The following is a 27,999-nucleotide window of genomic DNA, read 5'->3' as shown; positions in this document are numbered from 1 at the left end:
GCCTGGGCAGCCGCGCGGGGCACGTGACGCGGGGCGGAGCCTGCGTGGGGCCGGCCGGAGTTCGTCGGGAGCCGGTGCCGGGGCCCGAGCGACAGGACCCGAAAGAAGGGGACGCGGAGGCTGCTGTTCCCGCCGGCCCTCCCCAGCCGCCGCCATGGGGAGTAGGTATCCCGGGCGGAGCCGGATCCGGCGGGTGTGTGCGTGGGGAAGCGGGGCTCTCGCCCGGGGCACGGGTCCCGACAGCGCTGAGGGCGGGTGCGGCGCTTGCCCAGTGCTGGCCAGCCCGCGGCCGGGGATGCGCAGGCCGACCGGAGCGCTGCGGAGGGGCCGGGGCGGGGGCCTCCAGCGAGGCTCCTCCAGCGGTGCGAGGCCTTGGCCGGGCCGACTTCGGGGACCGTGACCCGGCGGCCCGGGGTTGTGCGCGATAGGGGGCGAGGAGCGGAGGATGGCGCGGGGAGGCTGTTGGTTTGGGGGGCGGGGAGTTAGGAAACCGGGCTAAACCTGTACCACTTTTAATTTTTTAGGAGCTTTTTTGGAAGCTTGTATTTCTTTTAACCACCTTTTCTCGCTATGCTAGTTGTGATGAATAAAGCTCTCTGACTCGACTAATTAAAAAAAAAAAGTGATGCATGAAATGTATGTTAGGGGCGGAAGGGGGTGTGATTAGTAACATGGAGTTTTTCTTAAAATTTTCATTTTAATTATTCTTTAGCATTCACTGGAATGTTCCTGTGTGTAGGGTTGTATAAGTTCTAGAACTAGGACCTTGTATTATGGGGATCTTTTGAGGCCCTTCCCCAAACACCACCGCATGTATACAGCATTTAACATAGCTGTTCAGATGTTTGCTGGATAATGGGTAACTACATACTTAGCAGTGCACTATTGGCCAATTTATTGGACGTTTGGAAGAAGTTAAAAAGGAAGTAGAGGAGACTCTTGGCCTTGAATTTACAGTATAATGGGTAAAATTCTACAACACAAGAATAGACAAGTGGCAGCCAGAAGCATTGCTTGAACATGAGTACCCCAGTACAGATGATCATAAGTACCAAGAAATCTGGGAGAGTGGCTTGGATTGAGGTGGAAAGGGAAAAGATTCTGGGAAGTTTCCCGATGTGAATGATATTTATTTTGCCCTAGAGATACAGTGCTTTTGTAATTCAGAGGTACAGGTTTACTTTCCAAATAGCCCATGAGAATTGCTGAATTTTTCTGTTAAACGTTAGTGATTGTCATCATTTTGAGAGGTTTTTATAAAAAGATAAGAAGCCTTGGTGCTGCAGTGGCTAAGCACTGGGCTGGCAACCAGAAGGTTGGTGGTTCGAACCCACCTGCTGCTCCATGGGAGAAAGACGTGGGAGCCTGCTTTATGTAAAGATGACAGCCTTGGAAACCCTACGGGGCAGTTCCACTCTTGCCTGTAGGGTCGCTATGAGTTGGAGACAGCAAGGAGTTTGGTTTTATAAAAAAATAGTATAATCAACTTTCAGCTAACCGTGGGAGTGTAATTAATCATACCAGTTTTAAAACAACGTCAAGATGTTAGTAAACAGAATCCAGTGCTTATAGGGGAAGATGATCGTATCTAATAGCTAGCTGTGGCTTCTTGTGTTCTGTGTGTTATAGACTCCTGGCAAAGGACTGACACTTGAGAGATTATCATCTTCATCCTCCAGTTGTCTGGCAGGTGTTGACTTAAACCATAACAGAAGACAGTTTCTAACCTGTTCTTAAAGATCCTTAGTTTATCTTTTATATACTGTAAGAGTTGTCTGGGAAAGCAGTACTTCTAATGAAATGTAATTGTTCCCTGGGTTGATTGTGGTACATAAACAAGTACTTTGCCATTACTTGTGGGAGGATGATCAAGCAATATTAAAATGTGGCTGAATGAAATGAAGTAGCGATTGTATACTTTAAAAGGTTATCTGTATTCTCAGTGGAGAATGGCATTCTCCTACTCTGAGATTTCTTATTTTCTTTTATAATGCAGTGTTTTGTGGGTACAGTCCAGTCCAAACGCCATCCAGTCTATTCCACCAATGCAGATGCCACAGTAGACTACATTTGCTTTTTTTTTTTTTTTTGACTTAGTGGTGATGCTCTTTGAATAATTCCTTTACACACACACACACACACACTCACTCACTCTCACTCACTGGATACAAGCATGGGGAAGCAAAGTCATGGTAAATGGATACTCATTTATTATTTTGCTTGTACTTAACTAGCCCTCAGTCCTTTTGGATTCTTTTTTCACTTGAATTATTTCTCTTCCCTTATGTATTCATTCGAAGTACAGAGTCTTGTAATTAACTAGTTTGAGAGGTGGGGTAGGGTGGGATGAAGATAAGGTTGATGGCTATTAAAAGTTAGAGAGCATTTATATTTGATTCTATAAAAAGATATGTCTTTTTTCTTTTAAACTTGTAATAGGGTCATTTATTCTTTTTCTTTTTAACAGTCAAATTTTTAGAAGTTATCAAGCCTTTCTGTGCAGTTCTACCAGAAATTCAGAAACCTGAAAGGAAAGTAAGTATGATAGTTTAATACTATAGAAGGTGGTTAAATGACGCATCGTGCTAAAAAAACAAGATTTATTTATTCTCCTTAGCCCCTCCCCCCCATTTTTTTTTGGATCCTGGCGACATAGTAGTTAACGGCTGCGGTGAGCTGTGGCTGCTAACCAAAAGGTCAGCAGTTTGAATATACCAGCTGCTCCTTGGAAACCCTATGGGGCAGTTTTACTCTGTCTTATAGGGTTGCTATGAGTCAGAATTGACTCGATGGCAGCCGGTTTGGTTTTTTGGTTTGAACCCTTTTTTGGTTATAATTGGAAAAATATTACCTGCTCATCCTTCTTGCATGAGGCACAAAATAAATAAAGGTCGTAAAGACCTCAGTCTAGATAGGTTATCTCATGGTTTCAAAAATGACTGTTCTTTAAATTGTAACATGTCCAAACCAAGTATGTCTTTGGCCTATGTGTTAGGTAAGATAAAGTTTATAACCCATTGCTGTTGAGTCGAATGTGACTCATAGTGACCCTGTAGGGCAGAATAGAACTGCCCCCAAAGGGCTTTTAAGGCTGTAATCTTATGGAAGCAGACTGTCACACCTTTCTCCCGTGGAGCACCTGGTGGGTTTCAACTGCTGACCTTTTGGTTAGCAGCTGAGCACTTAACCACTGTGTTACCAGGGCTTCTTCAGATGGTCTATAACCACATCAAACCTACTGCTGTTGAGTCCGTTTTGACTCAGAGTACCCGATAGGACAGGGTAGAGCTGCCCTAAAAGGTTTCCAAGGCTGTAAATCCTTACTGAAGCAGTCTGCCACATCTTTCTCATGCAGAGTGGCTGGTAGGTTTGAACCTCTGACCTTTTGGTTCGCAGCCCAGCGCTTTAACCATTGTGCCACTAGGGCTCCTGATATTGTCTATAGTGATCCTTTATGATTCCTGTAGTGTACGGTCCATCGTACTTGCTAATGATGTGATCCGCTGGCCTATAAACAATCCAGTCTGTTGGATAAATTTTGATGAGTAAAGCTGTTTTAAATAAATGAATTGCAATTGTGCACGTATGTACCTCTCATTTTTTGATCCACATAATGGAAAGAAAAATCACGGGAATGCATTCAGAAGATACTCTGGCTGGATCAAATAATTCTTCTGTCATTGTGCACTTTTGGAGCTAAGGTATTTAAATTACAGATACATTATTAATACCAAACTGGTCAGTTCCCAGACATTCCTTTTCTCTAGGGCTTTTGATTTCTCAGAAACTAGCAGGAATAGAGACATAGATAGGTAAAGCTTTCGTTCAACTTACTGTTTTATTTAGAAGTGTATTTCTCCTTTATTGCTTTGCGATAATAAAAATAGTACCTCCAGTTAAGTTTAAGGTGTCCTAAGAAACTGGAGCTTTTCATGTTCTGTGAAATATCTGCAGAATAGTGTTACAGGCAGTCCTAGCTGCACAGTACATATTTGAACATCCATTTCAGTTTCAGTTAATATTGTACTGTAGTGAGTAAGGACTGCCTGTATTTAAATTAACTTTGTTGTTAGAAAAATTAAGGAGGTTATTTTGGAGAAGGTCTGCTGTTTGTTTTAGCTGCTGCTAACTAGGGTGAAAGGAACAGGTTAAGAATAAAAAATAGGTACATATGGTAATGGGAGAATTTTGGTTATGATTTAATGTCTTTTGCTTTATATTTGCCATTTCTTGGTTTTGATTGATTTCAATTGGTTCTTTATACAGATTCAGTTTAGAGAGAAGGTACTATGGACTGCTATAACTCTCTTCATTTTCTTAGTATGTTGTCAGGTATGTAACCATAATATCCAAACAGCAGTACATTTGTTCTGAGGTTTTGGTTGGTTAGAATTTGAAAAATTAATTTTCATATGATAAATATATGGAAATATATTCAGCATAATTATCATTTTTAATCTGAGCTATTTTAATAGTGAAAATGGTTATCTTGTTCCACTATGCATTGGTTTACTAGTGGGGCTGAACATTTTTTCATTTTTAGTTTTCAGCTAATGGTCTTTCCCATTTTTCTCTTGATTTAGAACAGTTTCTTGTGTATAAAGGTGCCAAAACCTTTGCCATATATTACAAATTTTATCCAGTTTTTTTTGCCTTCTATCATGTTGCAAATAGCATATGTTAGTATAAGAATCCCGAGAAGCCAGTATTTAGAGCCTCTGATATATAGCGTTTATAGCTTAATAAGATTTTGCCAAGAGATTAAATTCATAAAATGAAGATAAGATGTGACCTGGCTGTGTCATAGGGTGCCAAAATACATATAGGGGGCTTTTTAACATGTATTTTATGCTGGGAAACAGTAAAACAGATTAGGTACTTAATGTGGAGGATCGCCAAATATATTTTTTGCTGGATGAAATGATTAGATCATTTAATTGTGCTTAGTTCAGTTCCATTCCTTCCCCCCTTTTGGGTAGTCAGGGAGTGAGAAATACAGAAAAATAGAAAATAAAAAAGAACAATCATCCTTATTTTTACTATCTTATTTTAACATCTTGGAAATTTCCCTCTTTTCCATCAAAAACAACTTTATTAAGTTATAATTTATAAACAATAAAGTGCACCCATTTTAAAAATGCTTGTTTTGAGAGTTTTGGCAAATGTATGCATCCAGGTAGTCACTACCTCAGTGGCTATAGGACATTTCCATCACTCTAGAAAGTTCTCTGTGGCCTTTCTCAATCAGTCTTCACCTCACCTCCCCAGCCCCAAGCAACCACAGATGATCTTCTTTCACTAAAATTTGGTTAGTCTTTTCCAGTGTTTCATTAAATAGAATCAGATAGCCTACCCTCCTTTCTCTACCATTTTTTTTTTTTAATTCATCCATGTTGTTGATATATCAGTAACTTCTTCCTTATTTCTGAGTAGTTTGTTCATCCATTCACCTGTTGTCAGGCATTTGAGTTGTTCTCACATTTTGGTAGTAAATAGTAAAGCTACTATGAACATTTCTTTACAGGTCTTTGTGTGGACATTTATTTTCATTTCTCTTTGGCAAGTACCTACGTGTGTAATTTCTGGGTTGTGTGGTAAATGTACGTTTAACTTTATTAGAAACTGTCAAAATGTTTTCTGAGAGTTTGCCTCATTTTTTGTTCCTTTTTTTTATCAGTAGTGTACGGGAATTCTAGTTGCTCTGTATCCTTGGCAACACTTGGTATTGTTGCTTGTTTCAGTATTAACCATTCCAAGGAGCGTGATTTTAACTTACGTTTCCCTGAATAATGATACTGAGCATCGTTTCTTGAAATTATTGGGTATTTGTTTATTGGTAAAGTGTCTTTTCGTATCTTTTGACCATTTGAAAGAATTGGATTATCTTATTATTGAATTATAAGTTTTTTTTTTTTTTTTAGTATTTTCTAGATATAAGTCCTCTGTCAGATATATCATGAATATGTTCTCCTAGTCTGTGACTCGTCTTTTCATTTTCTTAGCAGTGTTTTTGAGGAGTAGAAGTTTTCAGTTTTGATCTTCAGTTTAGGATTTTTTCCTCTGATGGTTCACGGTTTTTGTGTCCTATCTAAGAAATGTTTGCCCCTCCTAACATTGTGAAGATTTTCTCTCGTTTCCTTCTAAACATTTTGTAGTTTTACCTTGTATGTTTTGACGTATGATCTATTCCAGGTTAGTTTTCGTGTTTGCCATGAGGTAAGTGTTGAGATTCACCTTTTCTGTGTGGGTACACGGTTGTTCCAGCACCAGCTGTTGAGAAGGCTGTCCTTTTCCCATTGAATTACCTTGGCATCTTTGTTCAAAATCAGTTCTGTGCTTTCTGTTCCGTTCCATTGACCTATTTGTCTATGCTTTTTTTAAACCACACTGTTTTTCATTACTGTAGCTTTATAGTAAGTCCTGCAATTGGGTCATTAAAGTCTTTCAGCTTTGTTCTTTTTCAAAGTATTTTGGCCATTCTAACTTCTTCATATTTCCATATATATTTTTGAATCAGCTTGTCAGTTTCCTCAGGAAAGCCTGCCGCCATTATGATTTGGATTGCTTTAAATCTGTAGATCACTTTAGAGAAAATTACGTTCTTGACAGTATTGAATCTTCTGATCCAGGTGTCTGCAGACATTTTTCTGCAAAGGGACAACAGTAAATATTTTAACCTTTGTAGCCATAATCCAAGAAGAACAAAATATAAACAAGGAAAAGAATGACAGAACAATTTATGCATTTTATGTTACTTTATCTCCCTCCCCACCCCCAATATGTTTACATAGTTGTTGAACTGCATATTTTTGTCTTTTTCATGCTTAGGTAGCTCTGCCCAGTGTGGGTGATTTCTTGACTTTTCTTCTACTCAAACAGGTTTATTCCCCCTCCCAGCCAGATTAAGAGTTTAGTGATTCCTGTTCTATCCAGTTTTCTTTGGGGAGGAGGGAAGGAAAACTTTTCTGAGACAAACGTAGTAAATGATAAAACCTGGTCTCTGCTCTTCTTAGATTTTTGTTAGGTGTGAATGTGAGAGTTCTCACCACCTGATTGGGGCGGGCTGTATTCCATTCCAGACTTCAGATCCTTCCCCAGTCCCAGTTCAGTGCAGCTGTGTAATTTTCAGTTGCATCAGAGAAAGTCAGCCCAGCTGCTGTTTCTGCTCCCTCATAGCCAAAAGACGGAAAAGATAAGGGCATCTATGCAGTGTACTGTTTCTTCAGATTTGGATTGTTATTGGGGATCCTGCTGACTTCCTGTGTGCTGGTGAGGAGTAGCTGTGTGATGAGTCTCTTTACCCCTTAGTTGTGTTTTTGCCTCCCATAGCGACCAGTGTTTGAAGTTCTGTTTGGCTACTTTATGACCCCTGTCTCCCCCCTTTTCATTTTGTTAGCTATTTTACATGTTCTCATTACGTAGCAGGGGAAGGAAATGTAATGTAATCTCAACTTGCCATGTTAATCTGGAAATACCTTGTTTGGTTCTCAGATCCCACTGCTTTTGGAAACCCCTAGTGATAACTTTCTATTTGTCTGTCTGATTAATTCACTATTTCCATTAAAGTACAGAATTCTTTGTTTCTCCAAAGCGCTGTACTGTATTTTGTCAAGCCGAAGCCCATTATTATATGTATTACAATATAAACTTTGGACTCTTAACTGTTAACTGTTGTTGGGTATCGTCCTGTAGTTGGGGAATTTATTAAGAGAAATAAAATTAGAAACTGATTTTCATAATCCTACTGACTGCAGGAAAGGAGGGCATATCGTTATTTAGGGGAGGTAGGCTGACTTTGTTCAAAGTCCCACAAAGCGTTTAACCATGGAGGCAGTGGTGTCTCTGTTAGACATAATTATGGAAAGTAATTTGAGTGAGTAACATCTTTCCCACTTAAGAGAGAATATTTTGATAAGAGCTGTCCTGTAGTGCTCCTAGGTTTTTAAACAATGATTTCCTTACTCCCTATCCCTCACGTTAGCTGAAGAGTATCTACAGCTACAGGGTGCACGTACAATATCCACAAGTCTTGCTAAACCAGTTTTGTAACTCAGCTAATAAATTTAGGTATCCAGAGAGGTTTAAGTTGACCAAACGGTTTAAAATTTCTGGCAGCATCTTAGAGATAGTTTTTGAAATTGGAAATATGTTTTTTGTGTATGTGTCTGGTCCCCGCATAATAGGGAAGAAGTATGACCAAGTTCTGTATCTTAAACATGGGTCACGTAATAGGAAGTAATCTGAAGTTAAAGTTTTTTTTTTTCCTCATTAAAAGGTAATATGTGCCCCTTATTAAAAATTTGATAAATACTGAATAGAATAAAAAAGAAAAAGTCAGCCGTAATCCCACCATCACTCTTTTCAAGATTAAAAAAGATACTTACTCTTAGTTTTATTTTCTATGTGTAGTTGCACAGTATTTATATTTTGCTTTGTTTATACAATTTTGTACCTTTCTTTTTATACCAGAGTTTCTTAATAGTGGCACTATGGACATTTTGGGCCAGACAGCTCTTTATTGTTGGGGACTGTCCCATGTCTTGTAGGATTTATAGCAGCACCCTTGGCCTCTACCTGCTAGATGCCAGTAGCAACCTCCTTCCAAGTAGTGACAACCCAACATGTCTCCAGACATTGCCAGATGTCCCTTAGGGCAAAGTCTACCTTGGTTGAGAACAGCTATTTTATATTTAATATTATGAGCACTTTCTTATTGTATCATAAGCTTCATAAGCATAATTTTTACTGACTGTGTGATTTTCCATTTTATATACCATCTTTAGTTGTACACCTAGGAGTGTGACCTTTACTGTCTTTGGTACCCATACCTTTGCAAAATTATTCTGTGATTAGAAAGATATCACATGCTATCATATTGATATCCTATCTTATAATCTGTTGATAGGAGTATTTACTAGTGAAATGCACTAAGTAATAATTTCTGTTGTTTTTATTTTCATTAAAGAACTTACATTTAAATATTTGCTTGTTTTTGTTGTAGAACATGTTTTTTCCCCCTAACTGTTCCAAACATTAAGTGAATGCATTATAAATTAACTGTGAACTTCATGTGTATTTTTATAAAGGATTTTATTTAACATTATAGATACCACTCTTTGGAATCATGTCATCAGATTCCGCAGATCCTTTCTACTGGATGAGAGTTATTCTTGCGTCCAACAGAGGTGGGTATTCTCTTGTTGGTTTTTGCCGTCCACGCTACTTCTGTCATCAAATAGATCTAACAATGTGTATTAACATCTATTTTTCAGTGTCTGCAGGGAGGGGGAGGATATGAGAAAGGAAACGCATTGCCTAGGAAGAGAGGCCAACATGTCATTAATTTTACAAAGCAGTGTATTTATTGTAAGACTAGAAGTATGTGCAGTGTATAGAGGTACTCCAGAGAATGGAGCAATTAGCACTGCCTAGAGCTTTGGTTCTCAGCCCTTTTATGGATCATGTTTCCTTTGAGAATCTAATTAAATTTGTGTATTCTCCCCAGAAAAAATGCAGGTACCCACGCACAATGCAAATTTTGCATAAAATTTCAGGAGATTCATGGACCCTCTGAGGTCTGTCTTTTTTTCTTTTTTTTCCGTGAGACCAAGAAACCCTGGTCTGCTGTGTCGAGAGGAGCTGGTGCCTAAACAGCACTTTGAACTGAAATTCAGTATATGGAATGGTAGGAGAAAGGGCATTCCATTCAGAGGAAAGCATGAGCTAAAGCAGAAATGCATAATAATAGCATGATGTAGTCTGGTAAATTTTGGGCGGGGAGTGCTGATAAATGAGGCTAAAGAGGAAGGGAGGGGCTGGATCATGAGGTTTTCTGCTGTAAGGAAGGGGGAAAGCCAGAAAACCAAACCCTTTGTCATTGAGTCAATTCCGAGTCATAGTGATCCTATAGGACAGAGTAGAACTGCCCCATAGAATTTCCAAGGTTGATTTGAACTGCTGACCTTTTGGTCAGCAGCCGAGCTCTTAACCACTGTGCCACCAGAGCGATGCTTGTTTGTTTTTTTTTAAACACTATAATTAGTTGGCAGGTACTTTTTAGTAATTTTTTAGGTTATGAAAGTATTATTTGTTTATTATTTTAAAAATGCATCACATTCATATAAGATTTAGATGAACCTGAAAATGAGAAGTTTCAGCTCTCAGGGTAACTCCTGGGAAGTTAACAGGTTGGTGAATGTTCATCCAGATTTCTTCTCTGTATATACATTCACATGTATACGTTTACATACCTTTTTTTTTTTTTAAACTAAAAAAGATATATATGCCGTTCTGTTACTAGTTTACTTAACATCTTGGATGATCTATTTCATTTAGTGGCTATATACTATTCTATTGTATGGATATGCCATGATTTATTTAATCATTCAGCAAATATTGGTTCTTACTGTATAATGGGCTTTGTGCCAGACTCTGGAATTAGAGCATGAAACAAGACAACATTTCTATTGTCGGGGCATTTATATTCTATTTGGGATCTACATGAAGCATGTTGGGTGGGGAAGAACCCTCTAAGGAGGTGACATTTGAGCAAAGAACTGAGGAAGTGCGAGAGAAGGCCATGTGAAGATCTTGGGGGAAAACATCCTAGAGAATAGCAAGTGCAAAGGCCCTGAGGTGGAAGTGTGCTTACTATGTTCGAAGAACAATAAGGAGGTCAAAATGGCTAGAAGAGAATAAGGAAAAAGGGAAGAGTGGGACTTGATGTTGCAGATGTGGCCAAGAGCCAGATAATGAAGGGCTTGTAGACCATAGTAAGGAAGTTATATTTTAAGTATGAAAGGAGACTGTTGCAGGCCATTGGGGTCCTCTCCTGCCATGCGTTTAGATTTTTTCTAATTTTATATTATAAAAAATACTGCTGTAGTGAATGTTATTGCACACTTCTGTAATTTTTTAGTACAATGAATTTCTAGAAGTTTAACTGTTTGGTTACAAGGCATGTACACTTAAAATTTTGAGGGATATGCTAAATTATCTTCCAAAAGGGTTGTATTATTTTTTACCCTGAGTAACAGTATATGAGAATGAAATTTCTCTTCCTACGTGGATATTATTAGTTTTTTAATCGTCAGACAGGTGAAAATTTGTATATATCATTAATTGTATTTCTTTAAATATTGATGAGCTTGAACATCATTTTATATTCTTACTGAATATTTGTATATCTTCTAAGTATGTATTTGTATTATATATTTGTATCTATGAATTCTATTAGTCTGTTAAATTACTTTTTGTTATAACTGACTAGTTTAAACATAAAAATGGAATTTATTGTAAGCATACTGGTTAATTTTTGGAATCTAAAGATGAGGTAACCATTAAGCCTTGGGAAGAGGGGGAGCCCTTAGATTTCAGCAGCAGGGACTTGTGAACTCCCACATTTCTTCTTTCTTAGTTCAAAATTCCAAATTACCAGGTTCAATCAGCTTATGTTAGAGTTTCAGGGTTACATAGTACAAATTTTGGTACTAGGGGTCCACTCCCATATTGTGGGCATTTTCCTGAGAAAGATCATTGGGAAGAAACATTGGAAACACCCACACCATAAATCTGTTATTTCCTTTTTTTTTCTATTGCTTGTTTATTTTTTAATTGATTTATAAGTGCTCTTTGTATATCAGAGACATGAGCTCTTTGTCATTGGTGTTTGAGTATTTTTCTTTTGCCTGTTCATGCTGTCCTTTGCCATATGGAAGTTTCATAGTTGCATCTAATTATATCTTCCCTCTTTTTCTTTGTGGCTTCTAAGTTTTTGTAATGTTTAGAAAGGCTCCTCTCTCCCCAAGATTATAAGCATACTCACCCAAGTTTGTTTCTAGTAACTTTTGTGGTTTAGCCTCTATGTTTAAATTTTCTATACATCTAGCATTTTTTTAGATGTAGGGTATGAGGTAAGGAATCTAAGTTTATATTGCTGTAAATGGCCAGTCATCTGCCAAAGTCCATTTATCCTTTTTTTTTTTTTTGTCTACTGATTTGAAGTACTATATTCCATATATAAAATTTTCATTAAAGCTCAGTTAGATCTATTTCTAGAGTGGATCTGTTGACAGTTATACATTTTGGTGACTTGACTTTAAAAAGATCTATCGATTGTTTACCTCTTCTTTAGATTCCAGTGGCCTTAACAATAAGAAATGTTTTCATCTTTTACTGTTGAATAAAGTGGTAATTTTGCCTATCTTAGACAATGTCAAGAATCCACTTAATGGAGTATTTTCTCTTATTGAGGGCACCTCTTCAGTATTAATAAAAGCCAAGATTTTAAGGGTATACTGTGACAGAATACAGAATGTACAGTGAAAACATAGTCTTGACCATGTAGCATTATTCAGTTCTACATTTTACCTTACACACTTGGCATATTTGGTCTTCTTGTTTTTCTCTATAAATGCAATACTTATTTTCTATAAAGAAAAGAACTTGGAAATCAGAAGCAAAAAGAAGACAACGGAAATCATTCACAATCTAGATGGGTAAAAATAACAGTAAACATCTTGTCAACCAGACTAAATAAGAGAAAACTATTTTTCCACCTAGATATAAAATGAAATCATACTGTACATGCTATTTTCTAGTCTTTTTTTTTTTCTTTGTCATCCACTAGGTCATGAACATTTTTCATGTCATTAAATATTCTGTATTGTTTTAGGTGACTTTCTATGTTGTTTTTAAATTTTGCATTAAAAGTTACAGAATATTCTTCAATTTTTTTTAATTGACTTGGTATATTAATTTGGGGGTTGGTTTGTAATTTTTTATTGTGTGTTAAAACAAAAATGTTTAGTGTACTTGCTAGGAATAATCATTTGGGCAGAAGTTGTGGGTGATTTCTTTCAAAGGTTTTCTTTAACATTTTAAGTTTAGGATTTATAAAAATTTACATTTTTATAGTATTGTCATTTTTATTCAGTGCATTGTTGCCGGGTAGTGTTAATAAATGATAACCTTTTAGAAATTAATGTTCAAGGAATGAAAATTTGTTAAAATTTAGGGGTGTGTTACAATAGAAGTAGTTAGGGGTGGGAAATGTTTCTAAAATTATTCTGCATATAGTAATTTTGTATGGTAAAGATTATTGTGTACAGTAAAGATTTATTCTTTATTCTTTACATCTTTCTCCTTCCTTTATAGGAACTTTAATGGAATTGGGTATCTCCCCAATTGTAACATCTGGTTTGATTATGCAGTTGTTAGCCGGAGCCAAAATCATTGAAGTTGGAGATACACCCAAAGACAGAGCTCTATTCAATGGAGCCCAGAAACGTGAGCATTAAATTGTGTATAATTAAAGAGGCCTTTCCAAATTTGAGAATGTTTATGATAAAGACTTTTTTTCCCTTTCTTTTTTTAATTATTTATTTTTGTTGTTGTTGTTAAGAATATACACAGCAGAACACATACCAGTTAATAGTTTCCACATGTACAAGTCACTGACATTGATTACTTTCTTCGAGTTGTGCAGCCATCCTCACCTTCCTTTTCGGAGTTTTTCTCCCCCATTAACGTAAACTCACTGCCCCCTGAGGTTCCCATCTAGTCTTTCTAGTTGCTGTTGTCAGTTTGATCCCATGTAGATAGTGCTTAAAAGAGCATAAAACTCAAGGGTAAAGATGTTTTTCTATAGTCTTTTTTGTCTTTGGTTGTAAGCATGTACTCCTTTTCCCCCCTAATTTTTGTCAGTATTTGGTATGATTATAACCATTGGGCAAGCCATTGTGTATGTCATGACGGGCATGTACGGGGATCCTGCTGAAATGGGTGCTGGAATCTGTCTTCTTATCATTATTCAGGTAAGAAATTATACTTTATCATATCAGGTAACGAAACAGTTTGATCCTTTTTTTTTTCCCTTTCTAACAACTTTTTAGGTAATTGATGTATTTATTTTCCTATTTTTGAATTATTTTACTTAATTATAACATTTTGATTATTAAAGTGACATAAATTGTGTCGATGTGAAAAAATAAGAATTTATTTGAATAGCCTTGTGGCTGGGTAATATAAAGAATCATGGGTGTTTTATTAATTCCATTAATTCCAGGGTGCACATTTTTCACATTTTGATGTCTCTGAAATCAAGATGTTTTCTTGCTGTCGATACTGTTTTACTATCACTGTCAGTCAGATGCACTTAGGGCAGCATCGTCATTGCCTGCACATGTGTGTCAGGTTGGTCATAGTTGTTCCTATTGTCAAACAATACCAAATATACATACGTACATGTATTCTGTGGATTTTTTAAAGGAATGCTTTGTAATGGAATTTTTCAAGGCAAACATAATTATCACAGTGTTAAATGTCTTAAAATAGGTAAAATCTGGAAGGTATTTCTTAGAGAAGTTAGACAAGAACAGATTGTACTTAAGCCATGTGTAGTTACTTATTGGCTTTTGAAGAGAATTAAACTGGGGGGTGTAGAGTCCTGGTTATCTTGGAAGTTTTCTTGTTCATTGTATGAAATTAGGATTAATTTAGGGTTTTTTTTTTTTTTTTTTGGAACAGTTGAAAGAACTGAGGTCAGAAGAATATTTTTAAATAAAACTAAAATACCAGTTTATTAGTAGAGTTATTGAGAAGTATGACTTTCGGACTGGCATGATTGGCCATTCTTTATAGGAAACCATAGGGAGCAGATCACAATAGGGAGGATGTTTAGTAAGCATGATTCAGAACAAGGAACGTTAGATAGTTCAAATATTAATTGATATCTCAAACAGTAGAAGTGGCTTTTGTAATGAGTTGAGAATAGTTTGTCTTTTTACCAGGGCAGGAATTTTTAATGGATTGTCAGGGTTTTTGGTAGTTTTCTGAATCCTGATGTGTTCCCATTTGGTATAAGGTGCATTTCTTTAAGGAGTCCTGGTGGCGCAGTGGTTAAGCACTTGGCTGCTAACTGAAGGGTTGGTAGTTTGAACCCATCAGGGTCTCTGTGGGAGAAAGATGTGGCAGTCTGCTACTTTAAAGATTACAGCCTTAGAAACTTCACTATGAGTCGGACTCGACTGCAACAGGTTTCCATTTCCTTAAAGAATGACATTGTCCTGTTTCCCTATTTAACAAAACACTTGATTGGCCAATTTATTTAGCCCTTGGAAATTAGAGGACAAAGAGGGCAATGGATTGGTATAGATGATACTCTGATTTTAATATCTTTCAGTGCTTAGGACTTTTTCGTTTATTAATTAATTAATTAATTATTAACTTTTATTGAGCTTCAAGTGAACGTTTACAAATCAAGTCAGTCTGTCACATATAAGTTTACATACATCTTACTCCGTACTCCCACTTGCTCTCCCCCTAATGAGTCAGCCCTTCCAGTCTCTCCTTTCGTGACAATTTTGCCAGCTTCCCACTCTCTCTATCCTCCCATCCCCCTTCCAGACAGGAGATGCCAACACAATCTCAAGTGTCCACCTGAAGTAATTAGCTCACTCTTCATCAGCATCTCTCTCCCACCCACTGACCAGTCCCTTTCATGTCTGATGAGTTGTCTTCGGGGATGGTTCCTGTCCTGTGCCAACAGAAGGTCTGGGGACCATGGCCGCCGGGATTCCTCTAGTCTCAGTCAGACCATTAAGTATGGTCTTTTTATGAGAATTTGGGGTCTGCATCCCACTGATCTCCTGCTCCCTCAGGGGTTCTCTGTTGTGCTCCCTGTCAGGGCAGTCGTCGATTGTGGCCGGGCACCAACTAGTTCTCCTGGTCTCAGGATGATGCAGGTCTCTGGTTCATGTGGCCCTTTCTGTCTCTTGGGCTTTTAGTTATCGTGTGACCTTGGTGTTCTTCATTCTTCTTTGCTCCAGGTGGGTTGAGACCACTTGATGCATCTTAGATGGTTGCTCGTTAGCATTTAAGACCCCAGACGCCACATTTCAAAGTGGGATGCAGAATGTTTTCATAATAGAATTATTTTGCCCATTGACTTAGAAGTCCCCTTAAACCATGGTTCCCAAACCCCCGCCCTTGCTCCGCTGACCTTTGAAGCATTCATTTTATCCCGGAAACTTCTTTGCTTTTGGTCCAGTCCAATTGAGCTGACCTTCCATGTATTGAGTGTTGTCCTTCCCTTCACCTAAAGCAGTTCTTATCTACTAATTAATCAATAAAAAACCCTCTCACTCCCTCCCTCCCTCCCCCCCTCATAACCACAGACGTATGTGTTCTTCTCAGTTTTTACTATTTCTCAAGATCTTATAATAGTGGTCTTACACAATATTTGTCCTTTTGCCTCTGACTAATTTCGCTCAGCATAAAGCCTTCCAGGTTCCTCCATGTTATGAAATGTTTCACAGATTCGTCACTGTTCCTTATCGATGCGTAGTATTCCATTGTGTGAATATACCACAATTTATTTACCCATTCATCCGTTGATGGACACCTTGGCTGCTTCCAGCTTTTTGCTATTGTAAACAGAGCTGCAATAAACATGGGTGTGCATATATCTGTTTGAGTGAAGGCTCTTGTATCTCTAGGGTATATTCCAAGGAGTGGGATTTCTGGGTTGTATGGTAGTTCTAACTGTTTAAGATAATGCCAGATAGATTTCCAAAGTGGTTGTACCATTTTACATTCCCTTTTTCATTTATTTTTGAGGTTACTAATAGACCAGTTGTTGCTTCATGTTTTGTTTCTTTATAGCATTTACTTTTGTAACATGTATTTTAGAATATCCCTGATTTTTAAGACACTCGAAATTGGCATCTAGCTCTAAAAAACATCATGGATCAGTAAAAATTTTCTGGTATTTTACTAAGGATAAATTTATACTTTTTTACAGAACCTCAACTGAGTTCTGGGTTAATGTATTCTTATAGAGATTTAAATGGCTATAAAAGAGTTAAGCCATTTTAGTTTTATTTTCCCAGTATGAAGAATACCTATAGCGTAAAGTGGATATGTGCTAATTTGTTTACATAAGTTCTGGTATACAGATACTTGAATTATGGCTGTTCTAGTGTTAATGAATAAAGAAACATGTTGTATTTGATTGTAGGTTGGCAGTGACCCCATGTGTTTTTTTGTAGCATTGCTAATGTTGAAAATGTGTGGATACACTGAATAGATACGATTGGATTAGTGTATTTTCACATAGATAGGTTTTCAAAACTGTTTCCTTGCTATTATATATAGTATCGTAATTGTTGCTTCATTTACATGGTCAGTGTTTCATGTTTTTCAACTAGTGAGTTTTGGAATCTAAATAGTGGGTCTTGTGTAACATTAAAAAAAAAAGAATAGAAAATATCAGAATGCATGGCACGTAGTAAAAGTAAGTATTTTGTGAAACTAAGTCGTTTATGTGTGTGTGCGTTGTGCACGCACCTACATGCAAGTGCAAGGTTGAAATGTAAAGTGTTGTTTTTATTCCCACTTTAGAGATTTGTATATGTTGTATATTCTACATGAACATGCAGTTAGTGTTCTGTTCTTACCAGTGCTCTAGTCAGTGAGATGCTGTAACTACCCATTTCTCATCCTTTTCATAGGCATGCATCTTTTTTTATCATCCTTTACTTTATTCCCTTAGTTATTGAGACCATTTCTCTTTTAGGTTTCTCTAATTCCCTTCTTCCATCAGGAGAGCAGAAGACTTTGATTTTTACAGGATATATATGAATCACTCAGTAATCTTATCTGAACAGGGGGTCTGAGAATCCTGGTAGTTTCAGACCTGCCCATGTGACTTTGGACGAGTCATTCAGTCAGAAGCCCATGATAACACTTTTTGGTTGGGATCGTTCATGGACAGCTGTTACTCCCTGCACTGGGACGGCTTTCTGTATTTAGAGTTGGATACACTCATTACATAATTGTGGTCAAAATAAAGTCAGCAGATCTTACCTTCTCTGTTATTTTGTAAAATGTCAGACTTGGTTTTCAAGCAGTAAGGGATGGGCATGAGCTCTCTTCATTGAGAATTGTACCCTTTTCCAGTCCATTGAGAGTCAAACAAAAAAGACTTAAGTAGGCAAGTTAGGCTCTGTACAACCGTTGAAATGACAGAGAAGGAAGGAAAAAAAAACCAAAACAAAACACTATGTAATGTAAGCATGCTTAGAATGGTATAATGTAGTTAGTTTGATCTCTCTTCTAACAGGTGATATTGGGTAAAGTGAGTAAATAATGAGGGTGGGAGACTTGAGAGCTGGGAGGAGTGGAAGTGGTGTTTTCCAGCTTTGGTAGGAGGGTGTCTTTAAAGTGGGGACATGTGGGAGATTGGGGGCATAGAAGCATATTTTCTTCCCCTTTTGATTAGGTTACTGAAGTGCGGGGAAGGAGTCATATGACTGAGGAGGTGTCACTTGCAAGGCTATGGATTGTTTTTAATTGATGCATGCTTTTACAGAAATATCTTCTCCAAGAAGAAAATTAAGAATTTTCAGTATCACATAAATTAAAGTTAGTATGCTTTTTTTTTTTTTAAATTATGAGTTTAAGAACCTGGTGAACTCTTAACTCTGTCTTCAAGTTTACGTTTAGTCCTTGTCACTGTATGTATAGAATACATTTTTACATTGTTATAATCTTTGTACATATTAATTTATGTTCTCCTTTTTGACCTGTATATGTTATATTTTAAAAGATATATCTAGTTCACTTATTTGTTCTTTAATGGCAGTACACAATTCCATCTTGTTATTATACCATAATTCATTTGGCCTTTGACTTACTTGGAGGTATTTGGAATGATTTCACGCTCTTGCTATCATAAATTTTATAGTTGCAAACATTTTTTGTTTTAGGGTGTTAAATAGTCCTTATTTAAGCATTTTAAGGGAAACTATTCAGACGGTGTACAAATGTATTTTAAAAGTTGAAGAGTCTACTTTACAATATAACACTATTTTCAGTCCCGTAATTTTCAGAATTGGCTTCTGTCTAAACTAAAGCAGGTTAAAAAATACAGATAGTCATAATAGTGATATTGTAAGAATTAGGTTTTAATGTTACAAATGCCCATACTTTGAAAATAGTCAATGGTGTTCACCTTCCCCCTTTCTTGAGTTTATTCTTGCTTCTGCTTACTTGCCTTTCTTTCCCCACAGTTGTTTGTTGCTGGTTTGATTGTGCTGCTGTTAGATGAGCTGCTACAGAAGGGTTACGGCTTGGGGTCTGGTATTTCCCTCTTTATTGCCACCAACATCTGTGAAACCATTGTCTGGAAGGCCTTTAGTCCCACTACCATTAACACTGGCAGAGGTACATTGCACAGTGACTGCAACTGCATGAGTTTTGCTGGATGTGTGCTGAAAACTAATACATAATATAGCCGTACATGCCTCTAGATATGCTGACTTGCTATCCCAGGGAACAACTAATGCTAACTGCTCAAAAGTTAATAAGCAGAGATTTGTGGAGTATGAAACAATTAAAAAAAAAAAAAAGTACAGTTTAGCCTTTGCTCATTTAAAACTTGTGGTTGCAAACAGATTTTTAAAATTTTGTTTGTTAACCTTGCTTAAGCCATTGCTGCATAAGTTATTTATTTGACCAGTTTCAACATTCCTAGGATAAACTATTGGTTTAGATTTTTTTTTAATGAAAAAAACTTAGTATATCATCAGGGAGGACTAATACTTTGCTGCTGTTCTACTTGGCTTTGTAATAGCACCAGAATTTTGAAATATTTTATTCTGTCTCTCCCCTTAGCCATCTCCACTTCTCTCAAATGCCATCGTACATTCTTTTTGGTTAACATGTAAACTCTGATTCCAGCCTTAAGAAAATAGCAATGATGGCTTATTAATGTTCTTGGTAAAATAAATTTAAAGGCAAGCTTGGTAGGGCAACATGTATCTTTTGATTCTGACAGCTTTATTTGCTTTGCTGCTGCTGCTGCTGCCTTTTCCCCCCTACAAATACTCCTTTTTCTTTCCCTAAAGTAAAAGAGAGGCAAATCTTTATGAACTAAATATTTGCTTTGGTTTATTCTATTTTGGCTATTTTCATCAAGAGTAGTCCCTTGAGAAAACTTCAGGTTTTTATGTGAAAGAAAGCTACATTTGCCTCAACGATTACTTATTTTTAGCACCTCCACACATGGCTGTTTCATGAAACAAACATTGACAAGTTATTTTGACTCATATTTTCTACTGTACGCTGGAGTCTCAACGTTATTTGTTTTGACCGTTGGAACGACTTTGGATAATGAATCTGTAGTTAATTTCTGTCTTGATTTATCAGGTACCGAGTTTGAGGGTGCAGTCATAGCTCTGTTTCATTTGTTGGCCACCAGAACAGACAAAGTTCGAGCTTTAAGAGAGGCTTTCTACCGTCAGAATTTACCCAATCTCATGAACCTCATTGCTACAGTTTTTGTGTTTGCCGTTGTTATATATTTTCAGGTAAGCTTAATCTCTTCACTGAACTAAGGGGGTTGTGGGTTTTTGTTTTGCTCTTAAGGACAATGTCATGAAATGTTGTTAGTGTCTAACAAATGAGTGTTTCAAAATCTAGTCACACAAATAATCTCATTCTTTAGTCTCTAATTTTAAGGTGCAAAAATATTAGTAGTTATGAAATAGAAAAAGATTTTAAAGTCTGTTTGCAAGGGGAAATTTTTTTGGTGGCATTGTCCTTTCATATTCCCTAAATTTATTTGTTTTGCCTCTCTTTTCTTGATGTATACATTTTCTCTTACTCTTAATTTTTGTTTTTTAGGGATTTCGAGTGGACTTGCCCATTAAGTCAGCCCGGTATCGAGGCCAGTATAGTAGCTACCCCATCAAGCTCTTCTACACCTCCAACATTCCCATTATCCTGCAGTCGGCCTTGGTTTCAAACCTGTACGTTATTTCCCAGATGCTGTCCGTTCGATTCAGTGGCAACTTCTTAGTCAATTTACTAGGACAGTGGGCTGTGAGTATTTTGTTATTTATATTAAGTGTTTAAAATGTATTATAATTTGAATTTCATCGTTACGTTTTTACCTGAAAGAGATGAGGCATAATTGAAGCAGTTGTTCTAACATTTTGAGGTTCTCTTACGTATAGTAGGATTTACTATATGTCTGGAAGAATTAGTGAGTGTTGTAAAACTAAGATCCGTTAAGTGTTTTTTATTATTTTACTACGTAGGAAGCATTTTGCCATCACATTTTTATTTCATTTTTAGGCTAAAGTCATAGTTGCGCTCATAAAAACGATCCTGTTTTGTAATCTTACTTTACTGTTTTTTATAATAACAAGGTTTCATTCATTTATTTTTTTTTAAAGCTATTTTCTGATAATATAGAGGATACTAGAATTATCCTTTCCTCTCCCTGTCTTCCCTGTCCCACCCTTGTCATGGCCAGAACGGCAGTAAACTAACTTGTGATTAACTGGACTGGAGAAAGGCATGTAATTAACTAGACTGACGAGAGAGAGCAGTGTTGCTAGAAATAGAATCCACCAAATTCTTACTTCCTTTTATAGATCATCTTCATCATAGCTGCTTCTGAAGCACTCCAGCCACATTGTTCTTGAAGTCTGAGTTAATGTAAAATTGATTTTAATTCTGTCACCTGACATAGGGTATTTTTCACACTTAAAGCTGTACAATTATAATGTCACTTATTCTTTAGCAGAGTATATAATTCTGGAATTGGCATTTTTATCAAAGAATAGTTTTTTTTTAACAAGCATTATCCTTGAAATATGTTGCTTATTCTGTTCATTTATGGTAATTAATAAGTTATCTTTGGCATTGTAAATTGTAGTGACTCATGTCTTTCTCCCTTTACTGAAGGTCTGTTTTTTTAGCTTAAGTTTAACAGGATAAGATAGAAACTCTTGAATATTAATTGAGGGAACTCTTGAATGTTAATTGAAGGAAATAGGATTCCTTTTATCCAGAATATTTCTTTTCCATTTATTTGACAGATGTTTGTGTGTTGTTGTGTTGTGGTCATTATAAATAGAGAGGGATGCAGAGGGAAGTAAGGATTCTGTCCCTCCCCTCATGAGCTAACAGTCTAGCAAGAGATGATTTTCATAGTAATGAATGCATAGATTGTATTGTGATCTTAAGATTTTTTTTTTAATGAGATAATTATTGGGAAATTGAATTTGTCTATAAACAGAACTTTTGATCTGGGATGAATGATTCTAGGGCATACTAATCATTTGGAAATTGTAAATTCAGAAACCAGATATTTTAATCATTGTGACTAAACATTGCTTTCCTATCCCCTAGACCCCAAAACTTTACGTAATATGAGCAATGCATGCTATTCCCATTTATATTATAAAAATTAATAAAATTCCCGTTATGCCAAATACTCATTAAAAGATTTTGCCTTGTAATAATATCCAAACCATGTAAAGGTTAGGCCAAAATTGTTCATCTTCTGTCAGTATTTCACCTGATTGCATTGTTTGTTATTTTTGGTGAAAACACACAACACAGCATACACCAACAATTTCTACACGTACAATTCAATGACATTGGTTGCATTCTTCAAGTTATGTCACCTTTCTCGATATCCTTTTTGAAATTATTTCACCATCATTAACATAATGATTACATTATTAACAAATATTTTCAAATAGAAGAATCATGCAGACGAATTTTAATATGTAGTTCAGAAAATTTCAGATTCTAAACATAATCTTGATTGTAGGTGTAATCATATTCCTGTCTTTGTGAAGTAAAGATCTTGTAGATGTATTACGATGGTGTTTGTTTTTTAAAATAGCTTTTCTGTTAATAATATATTCAGAGTGTCCTACACATAATAGATGGTCACTGTGATTTTGAAGAAATGAAGATATTAGAGGCAAAAGTAAATTCTTAAGGAATCATTGGCTACAGGTGCTTTGAGCTTAAAACGGGGCCATAGTTTTTGAGAAATCTGAGAAGCCATAAAGATGTATGCTTGACTAGTTAGGTTGATTTGTCTTTTTTATTCTTGGTCTGTAGGATGTCAGTGGAGGAGGACCTGCTCGCTCTTACCCAGTTGGAGGCCTTTGTTATTATCTTTCTCCTCCTGAGTCCATGGGTGCCATATTTGAGGATCCTGTCCATGTAGTTGTTTATATCATCTTCATGTTGGGCTCATGTGCATTCTTTTCTAAGACGTGGATAGAGGTGTCTGGTTCCTCAGCCAAAGATGTAAGTATTTGGTTTATTTGGAAAGAAGAAAAAAATGGGAGGCTTGGGAGAAACATAATTTTTAGCTGTCAAAATAGTAATTGATGCACTCATATTATTTTGTAATTTAAACTTTAATTCATACATTCTTAATGAGGAGGTGTCCCACCCATGGGGGCAAAAATTGGTTCTTAGAGGGTGAAAAATTCTTAGATATTACAGTGGTTTGTAGCGCTCCAAAGCTCAGCCTTACGCAACAAAATCTTGTTCCTTAGTTACTGAATATTTCAACTTAGGGGGATGATAATGAAACAAGGTTAAGAAACACCAGTGTAATATATGGTTAACATGGAGTTTTGCAGCATTGTATCCTGTTTCCTCAGGCTTAAGATGGGAGCGATGTGACAATGCCTACTTGAGTGTTCCTGTATTTTATTTGGTAGTGTGTAGAAAGCACTTCTCACAGAACCTAATAGGTAGTAAACAGAAATGTTAGAGTTTTATTTTAAAAGTTGTTTTTCTCTTGGCAGGTAGCTAAACAGCTTAAAGAACAGCAAATGGTAATGAGGGGCCACAGGGATACCTCTATGGTTCATGAGCTTAATAGGTAAGGTCCTTAGATTTAATCCTTTCTAGGAGAGAGAGAACTTGTGTGTACATATGTACTTGCTCTTTCAGTCCATGTTACTCTTTATTTGTTCAAATTCATATTTAAAGCATTTTTCTACTTCATACAGAGAGAGCAAAAATTTAACACAGAACTTGTCATTCACATCAAAATCGAGATCTAAACTGTTATTTTAGTTGAAATTATGTTCCCTTCCTTGGCCAGCACAGGTCTAAAATGTGGTTCTCAGTGCTGACTGGCTGCACATAGAATCACCATGAAGCTTTTAAGAACTGCTGATACCCCACTTTCAGGAATTGGATTTAGCTGGTTTGGCCTGGGTCCCAGGCATCAGTTTTTGTTCTTCAATAACAGCTTTATTGAGATCTAATTCATATACCACGTAATTCCCCCATTTGAAGTGTACAGTTCAGTGGTTTTCAGCATATTCAGAGCTCTGCAGTCATTACAATCTAATTTTAAAACATTTTCATCACCCCCAAAAGAAACTGTCTTAGTTATTTAGTACTGCTATAACAGAAATACCTCAAGTAGATGGCTTACAGTTTAGGAGGCTAGAAGTCCAAATTCAGAGTGCCAGCTCCAGGAGAAGGCTTTCTCTTTCTGTTGGTTCTGGGGGAAGGTCCTTGTCATCAATCTTGCCCTCATCTAGGAGCTTCTGAATGCAGGGACCCTGGGTCCAAAGGAGGATGGAGTCTGCTCCTGGCACTACTTTCTTGGTGGTATGAGGTCCCCTTATTCTCTGCTTGCTTGTCTCTCTTATATCTCAACAGAGATTGACTTAAAATACAATCTAATCTTTGTAGATTAAGCCCTGCTTCATTAACATAACTGCCTCTAATCCTGCCTCATTAACATCATAGCGGTAGGATTTATAATACATAGGAAAATCACATCAGATGACAAAATGGTTGACAGTCACACAATACTGGGAACCATGGCTAGCCAAGTCAACACACATTTTTGGGGGCACAATTCAATCCATAATAGAAATCTTGTACCCATTGCAGTCATTCCCCATTCCTGTGCTACCCTCCTACCCCCTTGCCCTATGTAACCAGTAGTCTACTTTCTCTTTATAGATTTGCCTATTCCAGGTTTCATATAAATGAGAATCATAAAACTTATCTTTTGTGAATGACTTTTTACTTAGCATGTTTTGAGTTTATCCATGGTTGCAGCTTGTATCAAAACTTCATACCTTCTTATGGCTGAGTAACATCTCACTGTATTAGATAGATACCACTTTATATCTGTTCATCAATAAAAATTTGGGTTGTTTCCATTTTTTTGGCTATTGTGAGTAATGCTGTTATGAATACATACGTACAAGTTTTGTATGGATGTATTTTCATCTCTAGGAGCAGAAGTATTGTGTTATGTAGTAACCGCTTGACATTTTGAGAAACTTTCCAAAGTGGCTCTATCGTTTACATTGCCGGTAGCAATGAGGGAGGGTTCCAATTGCGACACATTCTCGCCAGCACTAGTTATTGTCCTTTTTATTTTAGTCATCCTACTGGCTGTGAAGTGGTATCTCATTTTGGTTTTGATTTGCTTTTTCCTGATGACTAATGATGTAGAGCATCTTTTCATGTGCCTATTGGCCATTTTTATATCTTCTTTGGGGAAATCTCTATTCAGATACTTAGCCCATTTTTTTTTAATTGGTTGTCTGTTATTGAGCTGTAAGATTTTTTTTTTTTAATGTATTTTGGATGGAAGTTCTTGGTCAGATATGTGAGTTGCGCGAATGTTTTCTCCCATTCTTTGGGTTGTCTTTACATTTTGATGGTGTCCTTTCATGCAGAAATGTTTACTATTGAGGAAGTCCAATTTTTTTCTCTCTGGTTACTTATGCTGCTTTTGGTATTGTATCTAAGAAGCCATTGTCTAGCTCAAAGTCACGAAAATTTATTCCTGTTTTATTCTAGGAGTTATATAGTTTGAGTTCTTGCATTTAGGTCTATGATCTAAATGTTCTAGTTAATTTTTGTTTAGTGTGAGGTAGTGGTCCAAATTCATTCTTTTGCATGTGGGTACCCAATTGTCAGCACCATTTGTTGAAAAGACATCAGTTTTTATTTATTTAGAAATAGAATCCATATACCCAACAACATTCAGGCTTAGTTACCATCATCCTGCCATTTGTGTTCATCTACTACCTGCCTTGCCTTTTAATTTTTTGGGTGGGGGGCTGGAGTATTTTAAATAAAGCCTTATTGTTTTTAACAGTTATTCAGGTGATTCTATCATGCATCTAAGGTTAATTACTGAAGAGTATCAGAAAAATTTTGCCACATAAATTTATGTTTAGAACGCATTTTGAAACTTGCTTCTTTGTTCCACTAGAGACAGCTGAAGGTTACTTATTTTAAAATATTAAACATCATCATGCTTAAATCTAAATCTTGAGGGTTCTAATCTTTTGCCCTAAAAATCACATATTGTCTTCCTGGGCTATTTTTTGGTTTCTTGGAGAGTCAGAATCATTTTCATAATCACAAAGTTTTCATTCACATGTAATTTTTTATGTAGCCTATCAATACTTGATCCTTTTTTGATTAGTTTAATTGTACTTTGGAGAGAACCACTGTTGGCAAAGCTTTGACATATTATTGGTTCTGTTGTCCCTTTTCATATTCTCCAGCACTGACTAAGGATTTTTGTTTTCTAGGTACATCCCCACAGCAGCTGCATTTGGCGGTTTATGCATTGGTGCCCTGTCGGTGTTAGCCGATTTCCTGGGGGCCATTGGATCTGGCACAGGAATTCTGCTTGCAGTCACCATTATTTATCAGTATTTTGAAATATTTGTTAAGGAACAGGCTGAAGTTGGCGGGATGGGTGCTTTGTTTTTCTAAATGTTCAAATATTTTTGTGTGTGTGTGAAAGGGAAAATATTTTGACACATTGTTTTTGTCAAATAATGCTGATTCCCCTTTTCTTCCCTGTCAGTTTTTTGTTTTCAAGTGCTAACTGTGCCCCATTTCTGAAATGGGCACTGAGCTAAGCCTGCGTGCAGCATTAGTACCAGCTGCCTTAAAACTAAAGTTTACATTATTTGTTCATAATGTACATCTAGTGTTGCCTGTAATGCCGGAAACCAGTGTATCTACCTTGCTGTGTTAAATCACGACAGTGAGATGGTGACATGGATTAGTTTTGCGCACAACATTCAGAACACTTAATATTCCCCCACTGGTTTAAAAATAAATTAGTTCGAATTGCTTCTTTCCAGTATTTTTGAGCGTATTTGAGTTCTGAAACATTTATATCTAATCTATTTTAGATAATTCCTTTTTATACTTTTTTAACTCATAGTATCCACATTCCCTCCCCACCTTGTGCCCCCCTTTCCCACCCCTTTTTATCTGGCCCTTTTCAAAGCAGCCACTTAGCCCAGATGGGTAAAGTTAAGCTTCAAAGTGCTATGTCACTAGAAAAAACTGCTTCTAAATACTCTTCCTGTTTTTCATTTCTCCCTTCTTCCCGGTGACAGCATAAACAGTGCTGTTTTACTGTATTGGCTATGCCTTCTAATTGCAACAAGTCACTTGAGAATACTCTTTCAAGATACTATGCCCCAATTCTTTTTTGTTTTTAAAACTGCTAAAAAAAAGATTGAATTCTTCAGCAATGTCTGTAGTTCAGTGGGGGTGAACAATGAGTATTCATGCTAGGGATTTGTGTATGTTGTTGTGTTGTACAGCAGCAACATGAGTGGAAACAGTAGACAATAAACTTTTATTTAATAAAACTGTTTCAGTTGTGTTAGAAAAATAAAGAAATCTGATATTAAATGTTTTCTAAGATTGTTTGTATAGGTTCATTGTACTTATACAAAATCCATCCTGAGGTGCCTATTTAAAGAGGTCAGATGTAATTACAGTTTAATATTTTCCTAAAATATTGAGGGACAGTGACTAATTTAACAGTACTCATTTATGTGACTAACATCTGGGAAGAAACAGGAAAGCCATGGTCTCATGAAAACAATATCATTCTAATCTTCATTTGAAATGCACAGTTCTTTGCAAATAATTCCTTTTTTAAAGTATACTTTATTTTCCCCCCAAAAAAGATCAAACTTAATTTTTTCAAGATCCTCTTCAGAAGTATGAGTTTCCATCTTTTTTTTACCTTCTCTGTAAGTGTACCTTGTTTAGCTTAATGTCACAAACCCAAATATTGTAGGTGCAAATAAAGGCAAGCGAGATAGTAACCACGGTCAACCGGGGGATATCTAAGGGGCTCAGACCATTGTTATCAGA

General features: G+C 36.7%; 1 protein-coding gene across 3 annotated transcripts; it reads left to right on the top strand.

Annotated features, from left to right (window-relative positions):
- SEC61A2 (SEC61 translocon subunit alpha 2) lies at window positions 1-27,743 on the top strand. Of its 3 annotated transcripts, XM_049881982.1 has the most exons (13): window positions 2-161; window positions 2,468-2,535; window positions 3,622-3,701; window positions 4,267-4,332; window positions 9,107-9,185; window positions 13,156-13,287; window positions 13,705-13,814; window positions 19,071-19,224; window positions 20,209-20,369; window positions 20,686-20,883; window positions 22,927-23,118; window positions 23,628-23,704; window positions 26,403-27,743. In XM_049881982.1, exons 5-13 carry the CDS (start codon window positions 9,125-9,127, stop codon window positions 26,587-26,589), a joined length of 1,272 nt encoding a protein of 423 aa, XP_049737939.1. In that variant the 5' UTR covers window positions 2-161; window positions 2,468-2,535; window positions 3,622-3,701; window positions 4,267-4,332; window positions 9,107-9,124; the 3' UTR covers window positions 26,590-27,743. The 3 variants fall into 3 exon arrangements, with proteins under 3 accessions (XP_049737937.1, XP_049737939.1, XP_049737938.1); XM_049881980.1 differs by lacking the exon at window positions 3,622-3,701 and having other exon boundaries at window positions 1-161; XM_049881981.1 differs by having other exon boundaries at window positions 2,468-3,701.
- The last annotated feature ends 256 nt before the right edge of the window (window positions 27,744-27,999 follow it).

The sequence above is a fragment of the Elephas maximus genome, chromosome 4 (genome assembly GCF_024166365.1).
Source record: "Elephas maximus indicus isolate mEleMax1 chromosome 4, mEleMax1 primary haplotype, whole genome shotgun sequence".
In the NCBI taxonomy this organism is placed as follows: Eukaryota; Metazoa; Chordata; class Mammalia; order Proboscidea; family Elephantidae; genus Elephas; species Elephas maximus.
Note: the sequence above shows the minus strand (reverse complement) of the source record. Positions and strands in the feature narration are given on the sequence as shown.